The following is a 14,866-nucleotide window of genomic DNA, read 5'->3' as shown; positions in this document are numbered from 1 at the left end:
TAAAAAGTGACAGTGATTAGAGCACCGGATAGCAAATGGCTGTAATCAGCACATATTTCTGGCCTTTTCTGTTCATCTGTTGAGTTTCTTCCATGGGCACTTTTAAGGCGCCTTCCCTACATTACAAAATATTGCTATGAACTAAGCCTTACACAGGTGCTGCCGCTTGTTAGTACTGAAAATGTTGTACTATCTATTCATTCTGCGTGTGTATGCATATATATTAAAATGCAGAAAAAGATCAAATTTGTGCAAAGACGCGTGGATCAAATCTGTAAGTGATAATAAACACCCACATTAACAGAAAAAGTGCAGAGATGGAGTGACGAGATCAGAAGGAATGAGATGTATTGTGGCATTACAGAACCAGTGGATAGACAATAGTTGCTGATATTGCTGTTCATGTCCTCTGTGTGATGACCTCAATTCCTAATTTTTTGCAGGCGAATTGTAGCCATGTACTCATCACTGCATGGGTTTCTACAAAAGTGTGGGGTTACTTCTTTCTTAACAACTTGCTCTATTTTGGGAAAAAAACAAGTCAATATGTGCGATATTGCTGACGTGGCTTACCCAGTATTGCTGTTCTAGGCAGCCTGGGATGTTGACTCCACTTCCATAAATCCCACTTAATATGTTGCCACAAGTATTGACACGTGTCACCCTGATGGATTGGGACCCTTATCTTTCCTTTCAGGAAGTGGTAGAGCTGGAGAAGCGACTGGGAGGCCACATGGTTGGAGAGCCATCAACACTGCACTTCAAAGCCAACTCGGGCCACCTTCAGCTTTCAATGCATGCCGTCCCAGACACTCTTTGGACGAACAATGCACACAGCAAGTTGCAGGTACACAAGAGGATTAGTGCCAGTTTTGGTTAAGGTTGACACCTGTCCTGGCTTTCCCAGGATGTCCTCTTTTTGAGGTAGTTGTCTTGAGAGATATGTAAGTCTGCTCGAAACGTTTAAAGTCCCTGCACTTTGTCAGTTGCGTATTAAATACACCACTGAAGGATTTGTGAGATATTTTTTCCATGATATGTTCACTTTGTTGTACCCCTGAGGTGGCAACCTAAGTTGTGAAGTTGTGGTCGTAATCAAAACGTGACGTCAGGCTCTACTCATTTTTGTTGGCAACCCTGAGCCAGTGGTGAACATTCTATGTTCCTACGGAGTGTTACAGACTCCTCAAAAAGTGTTATCTATTTTATAGACCCCCGGAATTTTAATGATGAGCCGAGTTATTTTAGTAGTTTTCTCAAGTATTAAATTGCTTAAGAAAGAATATATTGTTCTACCCTGAAAATAAACATTCATCTTAAAACATATTGTAAATTTGTATGAAATGCATTCAGCATTGGACTTGAAACCGGTATATACAATATTTTATACCTCCACAATGTTTACAAATCGAAGATTCCACCACAAAGAAACTAATGTGTGCTGTTGTCAAACCATCCGTTAGTCTCAAGTCTATAGCAACACAAGTGAACAGATTTGCCGATGCCGAATCTGTGGTCAGGGTTGCGATTTCCGCATGGAAAATGCGGAAGGAGGGTTCAAATTTTCCCGCATTTTTGCTAAAGTCAACCGCAAACGGTGGAAAGACTACTCCTATGACCGTGCGCTTTTAACAACACGTTAATGCGTTCTATTGGAAAGGATACATGCAAGGCCCAGCATCACGTAGGGCTTTGAGTTACTGATTGGAATGAATATATGATTTCCGCATTTCCGCACCAGAACCACATACTTTATTCAATGTGGAGCCGTGATTACGCGCACATGTACTTTCACTTCTTCGCATTCTTCCAGCGCTTCATGTCGTCTTCGGCGTGAAAGATGCTGAGTTTTGGCTTGTCGCGGGCGCAAACTATAAGCGCGTTCAACTGCTTGCACGAGAGGAGCAACCACTCCTCGGGCTTGATGTTGTTTTGCAGAGAGAAAGCCCTCTCACAGCCGACCGACCTGTGCGCCAAAGTTTTAATCGTTAGCAGTAAAGTGTATATATTCGCAGGAGGTATAAAGTAGCTACGATAGAGGCAAATGAGCGTACGCTGGACGAGGATATTACCTGAGCGGAAACGCGTGTGTATCTGAGCGTATCGAAAACAGCGTGGGTATCTGAGCGCTTGGCCAACATTACCAGTGGATTTCCCAACGCGCTGCAATCTGAGCGACGATGAATAGTTTTGCATATCGACAGAATATGAATAAAGAAAATGCTACAGTTTTTTGTTTTTCCTTTGTCGCTACGAGTACTGCGAGGGCTCCGAATGGCAGACGCTAGGAGACATCATGGGGCTGGGCAAAAGGGCCTGAGCACAGCGCCGGGGGTTGCGTCGATCCGGAAAAATGCAACCGTAGGGATTCCTATCGGCGACAAACATGTCAACGGTGGCGTCGTGTACTTGTGGCAAGTGTGCTTCATCGACGGCATCGACAAGTACTTCGACGCACAAGAGCTCGCGGCTCTCATTGATTTTTTCACAGTTCGTGCGCACCAACAACGCTGTCTGAATGCAGGAATCCATAGTTCATATATACATATCGTTTTTTCCAGAAGTCAGCAGAGCCAAATGGGCATACGCAAGATATGTGCGCCAACCGCGCGAGTACGGCACCGAGAAAGGCGGGAATCGAAGTCACGATTTGCGGAAGTCTTCACAGGAATCACCGCAAATTGCGGAAATTTGTGCGGAAGAGGGTCACAGAAACTACCGCGAAATGCGGTCGAAAACAGCATGTTTGCGGAAATTGGTGCGGAAATCGCAACCCTGTCTGTGGTGTGCCGCCGTGCAGGAGATCCCCTTCTGGCACGTGTGGCCGGGCTGCCAGCGGCTGCTGCACTGCACCTTCACCCTGGAGAGGGCCGGCCCGAGCAGCACCGAGTTCTCCTGCAAGCTCTGTGTGCAGCAGCTGGAGGGCGAGGGCCAGGTGCTGCAGCTGCGCACCACCCTGCTCAACGTAAGTCACCCCCTCTGCATCTCCAGGGACCTCGCCTTCTCCACACATCGCACCTGAGCAAGGCACTTAAACTCTCATGGAATACCATGAGTGGACTCGTTAGCACCTTGTGTCTGTCCCTCTGTCTCTCTCGCTCAAACTCTCTTTCTCTGTCTCTTCGTGTCAAGTCTTTCTCTATGTATCCCTCTGTCTCAAACTCGGCCAGCTGGCATTGTTGTTAGGGTGCTTGACTCACAATCGTAAGGTCGTGGGTTAAAATTCTGTCCATACTTTCAGTATATTTCTGTGCAATTAATTAAATGCGTAAAGCACAGTTGGTCGATTTGCAGGCCACACATGGTGGGGTAAAGTGTTGGGACTCCCACCTCTTTAAAGACGTCTGGTGAGTGTGAAAGAGGAGGCTAAAACACCCAGTAGATGGGCTCTCTAGAGCTCTCCAGAGCTCTCTCTACGGGATCGTGGATCCCCTTCGACCAGCAGTGTTGCGAGACAGTAACTCAGGGGCTGCATACATTTTCATCATTATATATAAGGAATAAAGAATGTGATTATAATAATTGCACGTGATGAACGTATCCATTATTAACTGAAATTCAGAATTTCTTTGAGACGTGTTCGGCCTGGCAGCATGATCGATTGGCCTATATTTATTCAAGTGCGAAAATCGCCACCGCGTTGTTCGTACGTATGTGCGCCGTCGAGTTTGAGCAAAATGCATTGTTCATGGCGTGACAAATTGCACTGTGCGGTCCAAAGTGAGTGTTGGTGTCTGGTTTCCATGGTGTCTCGTGCCTCTGGAAGTAAGTGGGGATAAAGTCATGGGGTGGCACTTTGCTCATCAGTCGAGATTTTCACACTTTGATAGCCAGGTTATGGCTCGCACACCGAACGCTTGTTTTTTGTCAAAGTCTTCATCTCAATTGCCGCGCTTCCTGGCCTAAGATTGGAACATGCAGCTTTACCGGTTCTCTGCTCATGATTCTGAGCCCTCTACATTATATATCATGGCTTCGCTTCCTATATATATGTGTAGTGGGTTCAACTGAGACGCAGACGTACTTCTTGGAGGCAACACATTTATTAACACCAACACACGGGGTAACTACCCCTTAACAGAATAACAACCTATGGTGGTGACCACCAGGCTAACTACGCTAATTACACCATAACTATCTAGAACGGACCGGACCCCAGCTTGGGTCATGGCCCACGTGTTGGAGACTCTGTAGGACGTAGAACGTAGACGGAAGTTTCTTCAGGATGAACAACCGCGCCGGTCCCTCTGGGGGACCCGGCTTATATTCTCTGCGGCGTGGCCAGCTCCACCCCTGGCCACGACCACCTTCCAGAACCCTCTAGCAGGATCTTTATCCAGACCACGTGACCACCCCTAGCCCCTACCTGGGGCCCTTTGTAGACTTAACCGGTCACGTGTCTTTTCGGGTCAACCGAAGTGCCATGTCCTATAGTAACCCCGTTCCTATGGCCGGTACTTCCACACACTATCCTGTTGGGCTGGCACTGCACGTCAAGCGTGATGCCATCCAGCGCTATCACTCAGCGCTGACCGAGCTCCTCCAGGGCCGGTACTACACCCACATCCTAGAGGTGTCTGCGATGTCAATACACTGCACGCCGTGCCTCTCTAGGGCCAGCATTACCCAGTGACATCCCGCGATGTCACTACATATGCATTCAGCGGGACAAATTGCACTGTGTGGTCCAAAGTTAGCTTTGCTTTCTGTTTTTTACGGTGTCTGATGTGGCAGTGATTAAAGAGCAATAGTAACATCTAGCTGCGTATTTTTAATTGGGTAAGAAATCGTTTAGACAATGTCTATTTTGCAAGGGAAACCTATGAACAATATTGATTGGCTCACAAGTGACTACATCACATTTATCCCTCTATTTCAGGGCGAACCAGGAGGATGTCACAACTCTGGCTGTTGCCTGATGATGCTATTTGTAATTACTGGCGAAATATCGTGCTCGAATTGTATATGTTGTGGGTTGACGCTCCAAAGCACTGGTGTGCTGTGCTCGTGATGAATTGGCATGTTCTGTTTACATGACACACCTTTCTAATTGGCTGTGTCAGGTGGTGGCGGATTTAACGACGCATTTATATATTTGCGATCTAACCCAAAAACCTATATTATGGCTATGATCAAAATGCAGGGTGCGTAAAACAGAACACATGTTCAAATGTTTAACATGAAAACTAATTCCACAGAATAACCCATACATGTAAATACAGTGTCAACTACGGTATGCACAAATGTCAAATGTGAAAAGTATAGTATGACATTTTCAATTGAACATGTCACAATTATAAATTTGCCACAAGTGTAATAATGTCACGTCGGTGAAAAAGTTTCTACATTGCACGACCGTGCAAGATGGCAATGGGTCGTGGAAGGACTCCATCCAGCTGTGGATTGATCATGGCTGATGATGAAGTGAACAAGATCCTTGAAATAGCTGTAATAGTTTGATTGCATGATTATCTCTTAAAACATTTACACACATTAATACTGAGGAATGCCAAGGAGTGCATGGTAGTCAGAATGCCACAACTGCACATTCATGTGTATTATGGCAGTGTGCAACACCTTTATATGATATGATGCACTATTAGCCTCCCTAAACTAGAACTATATTCCCCCGATCCTGGAACTCTGCACCAGCTCTTCATTCACGTGTGCATCTTTTGCTAAATTTCAGATCCAAAATGATTCATGGAATCTTTCCTACTTTCTTCCCTCATCATCTCCCAACTACAACCCCTGCACAATGGGATGGTCTCCCCTTTTCCTCCTGTGCAGCTACAGTCTGAAATGACATTCCACGTGCTGGAAATACTTCAAACTCTCCCACATTGTTTAAACTTATATTATTTAAATATTTATTGAGTCTTTTGGTAAAGCCACGTAGATAGAAAAAAAGATTCTTTTATTCCGTAATATTCTTCTTTAATTCCGTAATATTCTGTAATAGTCTTTAAATATTACGTGCGATGTAATTGTGTATTTCGTGTTACACTTTTTTTTATTCCTAATTGCACAATTTGTTTGTATTGCCCTGATATTATTCTGTAAAGTATAGACACTTGGTATTTTTTCACACTATATATAAAACAAATTGTAATTGCAATTGTAAGCAGCTGGATGTCTAAGGCACCATGGCAAGTTATGATGAGACAATTTAACGTTTCATCACATGAGTTTCCAAATGTATGTCATTTTCCATTTCAAATTGCACTGCAGGGCTTAATCTCTCACTGAATATTTTTTTATGGCCACGATAAGACTGGAGTTGGACATGACTAATATCCACGGCCATAGCGAGAGGCATACTGGATGTGGTGTGCCTGGTGCAAAAATGTCTGACATATTTAGCCCTGACACATTTCGCTGCGCACTGCAATATCTCACATGAGTGGCGAATGATATCTGAACCGCTTTGCCCCCCAATCCCCACCCCAGTCCTGCTGCAAGCCACACAGGACTGTACATTCATATGAATGTATACCGTATAGAAAATGCACATACAAGGATCCATCACAGATCAATATTAGCGTGTTGCAAGTGCTGATAGCAAGCACTGATTAATTATTTCACAATTCACGAGGGGATTGTTCAACCTGCTCCACGCCTGGTCGCTATTGTCTCCCAAATAATGTTGTTCACACACCACGCTAGATGTTAATTTTTTGGCGAACTAAATTCAGGGAGGTCCGGGACAGGTTCTGAAAGTATTCGCTAATTATCTTGCCCATGTCTAGGAAGTGCGCTGAGGTTGCCAGTTTGTAGCGCAGTGGCTCATCACTGTGGCTAATCACTGTGGCACCGCTACACAGGCCAATACCCAATTATAATGTACTAGCTTTACTACCGGGCTTCGCCCGGGACTTGGATTCTTGCCTTGGATTAATTTCATATTCCCTTATATTTGAGTGGAAAACCCTGAAAAAAATTGATGCTTGCAAGAAAGAAAAAAACCGAAACAAATACATTTAACTAAATCGGATGTTTTTCACTCAAGGAAATTTAACCTTACGCAGGCAACTTGGGAAGGGAATAACGTGGCGAGCTGAAAATAGTCGCGTTCCTTTAGAAATGCCAGACATCAGCTGTGCAAATTGCATGACGTCAGAGCTCAGCGTTCGAGAGTTTTTGCTGCTTTACACAAACAGATGTATTTTCTGCGTTATATTTAAGAGCGAGCTTAACATAGTCGCGTTGACTTAGAAAATCCAAACAGCCACGCCGCGCATTTGTGCGGGAGACACGGTCTACACAGAGGGTGGGGGGGGACGTCAGCAGGCACACTGCGTAACGCTGCCGCATGCGGGTGACAATCACAGATGCGACGTCACCGCTCACTTACCGTGCAAAATATATCCATTGCGCCCCCCCCCCCCAAAAAAAAATACAAAAGTATATTTTTATACGTTTTGCATTGTGTACAGTCTGGAAGCTACCCACATGTCAAATTTCAAGTTTGTTACATGTCGGGAAGTATGCTCAACATTTCGAACAGACACATATTCACAAATTTTACATACAGATATGTTCAACTTCTTTCACACCGTACGTTAGCCAACTGCACTAATCGGAGGTACTATATAATATAAATTACATATGTATTTTGTTGTATTATTGGTTATTGATATCTACAAGTAATTGAAGAAAACAAGTCACAATAATGTGCAGATGAGCTGATGATTGATAGTGGCAGAAAGACACTGGATGATTGCCACATGAAAATGTGTCTTTGATTGGATAATCAATTCCTTTCCATCCCATATGAGAATATATGTACATGCAGTATATACCAAATATCAGAAAATTAAGCACTATTATATCGTTACTATAGCCAATGCCCTAGGTATTTCACCAGAATAGGCAGTAGTTCAAACAGGAGTAATTATTTCAATTTAGACTGGCAACTCTATACGGTTCATTTTCACTTTAATTGATTTTTGTAAAAATATTTATCACTCATGAAATACTGATATATACATGTGTGGGACATACATTTTTAATAGACATCACCATTACAGTTACCTGAGGCAGTAATACAAACTGGATTGTGGCCTAAGGGAATTTACCCAGCATAGAAGAACTTCATTATATTTACTACAATAGTTTTGACCATTTGTTTTCAGCGCAGCCTTATATTCTCATATGAATGCATGTTCTTTGTTTAAATGCATGAGTAAATGTATATGTACACAGTTTTTTTTATGGGAAGCAGTAATTGTTATCGAGATATATCAATAATGAATCATAATAACATTCTATATTGACAAGTATTGTTATTTTTTTCAAACATATCATTTGGATTATTCCACAGCAATACAATGGTCTAATATTGTGAAATATGGCACTGGGCATGTATTGTCTAGATTACTTCAGATATGGGCTTAGATATTCACATGAATTCGTCTATAAACTCCGTGACAGCCCATAAATATCTATAGGACCAATCAAGTGTTGTCGTCTTAGACCAACTTAAACAATTGACTGTCGTTAAAATGGCACTATGTGGTTCACAAGCTTTAACATTTGCTGTCATGCATTCTTTCTTTAGCAGCCTTATATTATAATTTACAGTATTGATTGATAGCAAATAATGCATCAACTGAACTTTTCGTCACAATGATCATTATTCCAAAGCCTCATGTTTCATATTCAGAACATAACAATAGTTTGGGTTTCTGTGTGCTTGTGTGAGTGAGTTCGTGTCAATGCTACGCTTGGGCATGGTGTTGATATGTTCCTTTATTCTAGAAGGAAGCTATTCACTTGTGCTATCAAGGACCTTAATATTGTACGCTCTTGTGGGATTTTGTTTTGTAGAAAGGAAATGGTCGATGTGGTCAAAAGATTTGGATAAATCAATGGTTAAAGGGGACACAGTGGCCTTGAGTTTCAAATTCCTTTAGGACCTTTTCCAGCACGATGCAAAGGAAATTGACTGTCAAGGTCCTTTATGTTTTCTTACTTGAGATAGTTCACTTTGGTGTTTAATATCTACCTCAATCTATATAACCACAAAGGCTTCCAGCGTTACAGGGAATGGAACAATGCTGCTCAGGTTTGTAGAATGTACTTTTTCTTTAGGAGCAGATGTGGGGCATACATGTGCTGCCCTCTCCAAGCCTTAGTCAAAAGGCATGACACTTGGTGAATAAAATTGCAGTTTAAGGCAGCCTGGTCAGTTAGCTTTGCTCCTTTATCAACTTTATTATCTTCCAAGTCTCACTGAAAAGCAGCTTTTTTGGGCATTCTAAAAAGTGTGGAGTTAACCGAACTTACTTTTGAGCCTTGTGGCTAGTAATTGCAAGTGGCGGTGTTCAGGCTGGGCAGCTTGTGACACTTGAGTGCTTGAAAGGTTTTGCAATATCGATTGGCTGCTGTTGGCACGTAGGTCATGAGGTTTACCTTGGCTTATGCCATACAAAGAACAGCTGTTGTTCTTTCAGTCACTTTAGAATCAGTCTTCAAGTGTTTACCTTTCTTTGTTTACAAACAATACTCACAGGGAGAAAGCTACGGATTTTACTTTCTGTAATGACATTTACAATTGATGTGATTAGCTTTATTAACTAATTAATGTTAAATGTTTAATTCCTTTTTTATCCTGTGTATATATATATTTGTTAATTGTCTGTGTAATACAAGCCTCTTGTGCAATTAATCCACTCTTGTGCTATTTTCATGTTGCCAAAGCTGTTGATGTCTTGATATCAGAAATGTAAGTCATAGTAATATCAGTTTCATTTTGCATGGATTTCCATGTTTTTTTGTGTTTAGTTTGTTGCCATTCCCCCGCACCTCCGATTAGCATGGTTGGCTGTGTACGGTGCGAAATAAGTTTAACATACATACATACATAGACTTCCATGCAAAATTAACAACTGGCATTTATCACAGAGCACAGTAAAGCTCTGTTAAGATTTGCGTGTGTGATTTCATATTTTTAAGGCAAGGTCACCATTTCTCAACAAAACATCTCACGGATAAATGAGCATGTTAATTTTCACTTTTAATTGACATCCAAATGCAGTATACAATATACAGCACTCTACATTTGCATACAAATAGTAGCCTAATTATGGTGGCATCATTATTATTGGCCAAGGTGGTGTCTTGGCTTTGACCTTGATATCCATTTTTTTAAATGTCTCATGCAGTGTACTCTATATTTGATCGTTTACATTTTTAAGCTGACAATATATTTTGTGACTGTGCATTTATTATCGACAGCCATTGGCATGTTCCATCATGTCATGAACGTGACACTGTGCCCAGCCATACCTCAAGTGCTATTTTAACAACCCATTTGCCCTGGGTACATAGACACGTACCACTTCTCGCATACCAGATTAAAGCTCACGTGACGTTCCACACCAGATGCCCCGAGTGCTTTCACAGCTGGGGCCTAGCATATCAGATTAATCACAGACTCCACACTGAAGGTCTTCTATGGATATCTATTGAAAGTTTTTTTTATTATTTGTGCCAGCGGCACAGTGGTGACCATCTTCACGAGGTGTATATCTCACTGATGGTCTACTTAGAGGAGGCATGAGAGTGTGAGCAATCAGAACTGCCTTCGTGCCCCACTGGGCCATGATGCCCCCTGCAGTACACTCAGCTCATCCGATCAGCCCAGGTGAAATTCTGACGTTGTCCTGGTTTTATCAAGATCACCCTCTTGTTGAGGTAGATGCCCTGCGAAATCTGTGAGTTCCATGGCATTTAAAGTCATGGGTTTTGTCAATTGCGTAATCATTTACCGCTCAAGACAATGCATCTCCATGTAGTTCATCCCCTCTTTCAGTATTGTGAGATTTTCTTTCACTGATATTTGGTGGCTTTTAGTCTCGAGGATCCGCTTACTTCGAGTGATCTGGTCACCTCATTGAGTCCATGTTTGCATCTGCAATGGGCACAGGGAATCAGTAGTGGTGCCCGGTGTTTATGCCCACAGGGTAGGATGTTATATTGTAAAGAGGACTTCTTGTGCGACTGATCATGGAATCACCTTCCTTATGTTATGGAAAATGCTGATGGCTGCCTAAAAAAATCAGCATTGTGGGGAGTGCAATCACAGGTTATGGACACAGCACTTAATAGGCGTATTGTTGTAACCAAAATTGTTTAAAAATATGTAAAGCCTCTTGATGTGAAATTGCAGTTATGCACTTTATAAATTAAAATTGTTGTTTTGAAGGTTTTTGGCACCATGCATTATTGTATACAGTAGTTACATGACTAATTTGTTTTGGGCTTTGGGGATTGCCTTACGTTGTATTTTTGTTACTTAAACGTGCATGCTCAAATGTATTTGTTTGCTGTTTTGGCATTTGTATGGTAATTGGTCTTGATAGACATGTAAATGTGAGATCATGTAATAGGTGATAGTGACTAAATAAATCTGGGGAAATTGGAAGATAGCCTGTAGCAAAAAATAGTTTTCATCAGAGAGGTGCGAAAATGACGAGTGGCTTTCAAATGGAAAACACGTCCAGACAAAGATTAATGCTAATTGCATTGTTTTTTAATTACATTGTATATATATCAAGTATCGGACTGAAAATTGCTCAAATTTCTTAGAATTGTTAAAAAATTATTATTCTTAAAATTCCAAGGGAATGGACCAAGGTGGGAAAACGGACACGTATATCAAGCCTTCTCATCTTCAGCTTTCTGCAGTGCAATTACAGTTTGAATTTACAGAATGTCTAAATACGACTTCATCTCAATGCTATGTGTAAAACAGAGGGGCTGAGTGCATCAAGGAAACCAGCAGTGAAAAATATGTTTAATGGGTTTTGGAGTTTGAGCCGTTGAAGTCTGCAGGTTAGAAGATGGTGTAGAAAGGTGCAATTGAAGATATTCCATTGAGAAAAGACCATGAGGGGGAGTTTAAAAGACACTAGACTTTTACATTCTGTCCATCAAATAATTCACCATTTTATTATAAAAGTTAAAATGCTTTTTTTTTTAATCATGTCGAATTAAACAAATGGTGTCATACTGTATTTTATTTGTTGCTTTATTTTACTTAAATGTAAATGTTATCACGTATAAAGTGCCCTGAAATACCCAGGCTTAAAGGGCATTATACCAAAAAACAAATTGTTATACTATTATGAATGTAAACCAATTGATAAACATTTCTACTTACAGGAACCCTTAGATGGAGACCGATCATCTCCCGAGATCATCTCTGCCGGCTCGGCCCTCGTGGGTCCCCAGGCTTTCAAGCTGCCCTACTCCATCCGCCAGAAGCTGTGCAGCAGCCTGGACTCCCCCAACCCCCGTGGCAACGACTGGAGGCTCCTGGCGCACAGGCTGGGGGTCCAGAGGTCAGTGCCCCCCCCACCACTGCTAATCTCAGATAGTTTCCAAGGTGACTTGCAGTCATAGCAAGATTTAACAGGCTCAGATGTCTGCCGAAGGTTTAGATAATGATATCAGTTGTTTGTCTTTCATCCTGACAACTGGCATGACAGGAGATAGTTTTTTTAATGCTTGCATCCCTTTTGTGCTCATGAGTTATGTCCCTTTAACTGTTGCTTGTTAATATGGTGTTTAGGAAACATGTTGAACATTACATTAGTTTTGCTCATATTTATTGCGAGTTCAACTTTGCAGCCTTATTTGCGAACTTCTTCAACCGTTTGTTGTAATACATTTTCTTTGCTTGTGAAATACACTTTCTCGTCGGCAAATCTGAGATGGCGAAAACTTTGTCCCTTTATACTCTTTGTTTTTTTTCGGTAAAGTCACGTAGGTAGAAAAATAAATAATAAATCACGACGTTTCGATCGCAACACAAGCAATCGTCGTCAGGTAGAAAGATACAGCCCTTCATTGTTCAGCATTTCTACTGCTGTATCTTTATACCTGATGACGCTCGCTTGTGTTGCGATCGAAACGTCGTGATTTATTATTTCTTTTTCTACTTACGTGACTTTTCCTGCAGTCACGAAAACTTCAAATCAAGATTTGTCCCTTTATGTTTAAACATTTTATTTCTCCAATCTAATTTGTCGACTATCTCATAACATCATTGTATATTACCTTTGGTGAGCAAGTTAATTTCCTTGCCTGACTCCTTTTTCATTTGTGGTTTACTGTTCTCTGCATGCAATCTCAATGTCGCAGTTTCTCTTCTATGTAAGTGGGTTTTGGTGTCAAAACCATTCGATGCAAATCTAAGACGCAGACTTGACAAGAATGTTTAAATTATGATTGTGTAAGCAGTGGTCAAAGGGCTGTGAATATCAATGAATTGATTAACCTGTATTTATACAGTTTAATACGTAGGCTTTCGCGACCAATATCATCCATAATACAGATTTTTAGGGGTTAGATCGCGTAAATATAAAAATGCGTTGTTAAACCCTGCCACCACTCGACACAGCCAATTTAGTACTGGTTTGTCACGTAAGCAGAATATGGCAATTCGTTACTAGTACAGCACACTGGTGTGTTAGACCAAAGCCACAACATTTACAATGTTAAAAGTGTTGGGCATTCATACACATTTTATTTAAAATGCACTGAGCTAAGCCACAACATTTACAATGTTACAATGTTAAATGTTGTGGCTCTGCTCAGTGAATTTAAAATAAATGTATATGAAGTCCCAACACTTAGGAATATGTAAAATTCAAGACATTTAATTTAGAATATTAACGAAGTAAAGTAACCTAGGCAATGTAATAGAAAAAAATCAAAGTTTACGTCATAATCATCAACTCGCTGCACTTGAAAACGTGTTTTTATCTCTTTATCTCTTCTACCTGGTTGGGATCTGAACCTGGGATTTCAATGGTGCTGGCTTAGCCCATAAATTACCATGTCTGCCCCATCGTACCACTGTAGTTTCAAGTCTTACATTGTAATTTTTTTTTAATCTGTAGATGCACTTTGTACGATTTATGAATAATCAGTTGCAAATCCCCATTGAATTAATCATCTTTGGGAATGTACGCAGCCAAATTAACACGTTGTGATTTTTTTTTCTCTCATAAATAGTCGTACGTACATATTTTGGGTGGTTGTGCAGTGCTGATAGGTGTTTATTTTCACTTATTAAAGCCTCCCCAATACCAATTACTATGGGGATCTAACCCACATACACACACTGGCACGTTGTTGGCAGGCATATATGACAAGAGAGCTTACAGTGAGTGCCCGTGGTGAAACAGTCAAACATATCCAGTACTATTGAAAAGATTGCCACTTCCTACTACACCTCCACTTAGCACGGTCGGCTATGCACGGCGCGAAAGAAGTTCAACATACACACGTGCGTAGCCACTTGCTACAAACGTGCTTTACACATTGACGAAGCAGAGCTGGTAAGCTCAGCATGTGTAGGTGTCCACATGTTGACAAAGTGCGTGCTTTTTTGAACGCCTGACAACCACCTGCATGCACAAAGCTCCCGGTGCAATTGTTTGGCGAATGAAGGATTGTCGGTGCACTCAAAGCACCCTTTAAAGAAAACATCCGAGATGCTCTATCAACACATGCACAGTGCCGGCAGATATATTTGCACATGTCATAGCTTCACTCTACGCACGCAGCACATTTTCAGGCTATGGGTCACCAGGGAAAATGGAATATTCTAAGAAGTCTGTTTTTCATGTGAAATGCCTAGCGTTTGCACGAGCTCCTGAGGGTGCAGTGTGAGCAGGTTCAATATATATTTGAATGTACAAGGTACGTTAAGGGTAATATATGAACAGTACGACTGTCAATGGTTTCTTTTGTGAAATAGTGAAAGCGTGTTTACCACTTAACCTCAATATATAGGATGTTTATGATCAACGTCCAGTGTAAAACAAATCTCTGCATTGCCTATACCCATACA

General features: G+C 41.5%; 1 protein-coding gene across 2 annotated transcripts in view; it reads left to right on the top strand.

Moving 5' to 3' along the window:
- The window catches only part of LOC133350657 (netrin receptor UNC5C-like), a 145,363-nt gene that overhangs the window by 106,268 nt on the left and 24,229 nt on the right, over positions 1–14,866 (top strand). For both annotated transcript variants that reach the window (XM_061565257.1, XM_061565258.1), the window contains exons 13-15: positions 698–847; positions 2,801–2,965; positions 12,169–12,347. In XM_061565257.1, coding sequence (XP_061421241.1) covers positions 698–847; positions 2,801–2,965; positions 12,169–12,347 — 494 coding nt within the window. The remainder of the gene's footprint in view (positions 1–697; positions 848–2,800; positions 2,966–12,168; positions 12,348–14,866) is intronic.

Source organism: Lethenteron reissneri, chromosome 34 (genome assembly GCF_015708825.2).
Source record: "Lethenteron reissneri isolate LAM-NWPU_2019-01 chromosome 34, ASM1570882v1, whole genome shotgun sequence".
NCBI classification, from domain to species: Eukaryota; Metazoa; Chordata; class Hyperoartia; order Petromyzontiformes; family Petromyzontidae; genus Lethenteron; species Lethenteron reissneri.
Note: the sequence above shows the minus strand (reverse complement) of the source record. Positions and strands in the feature narration are given on the sequence as shown.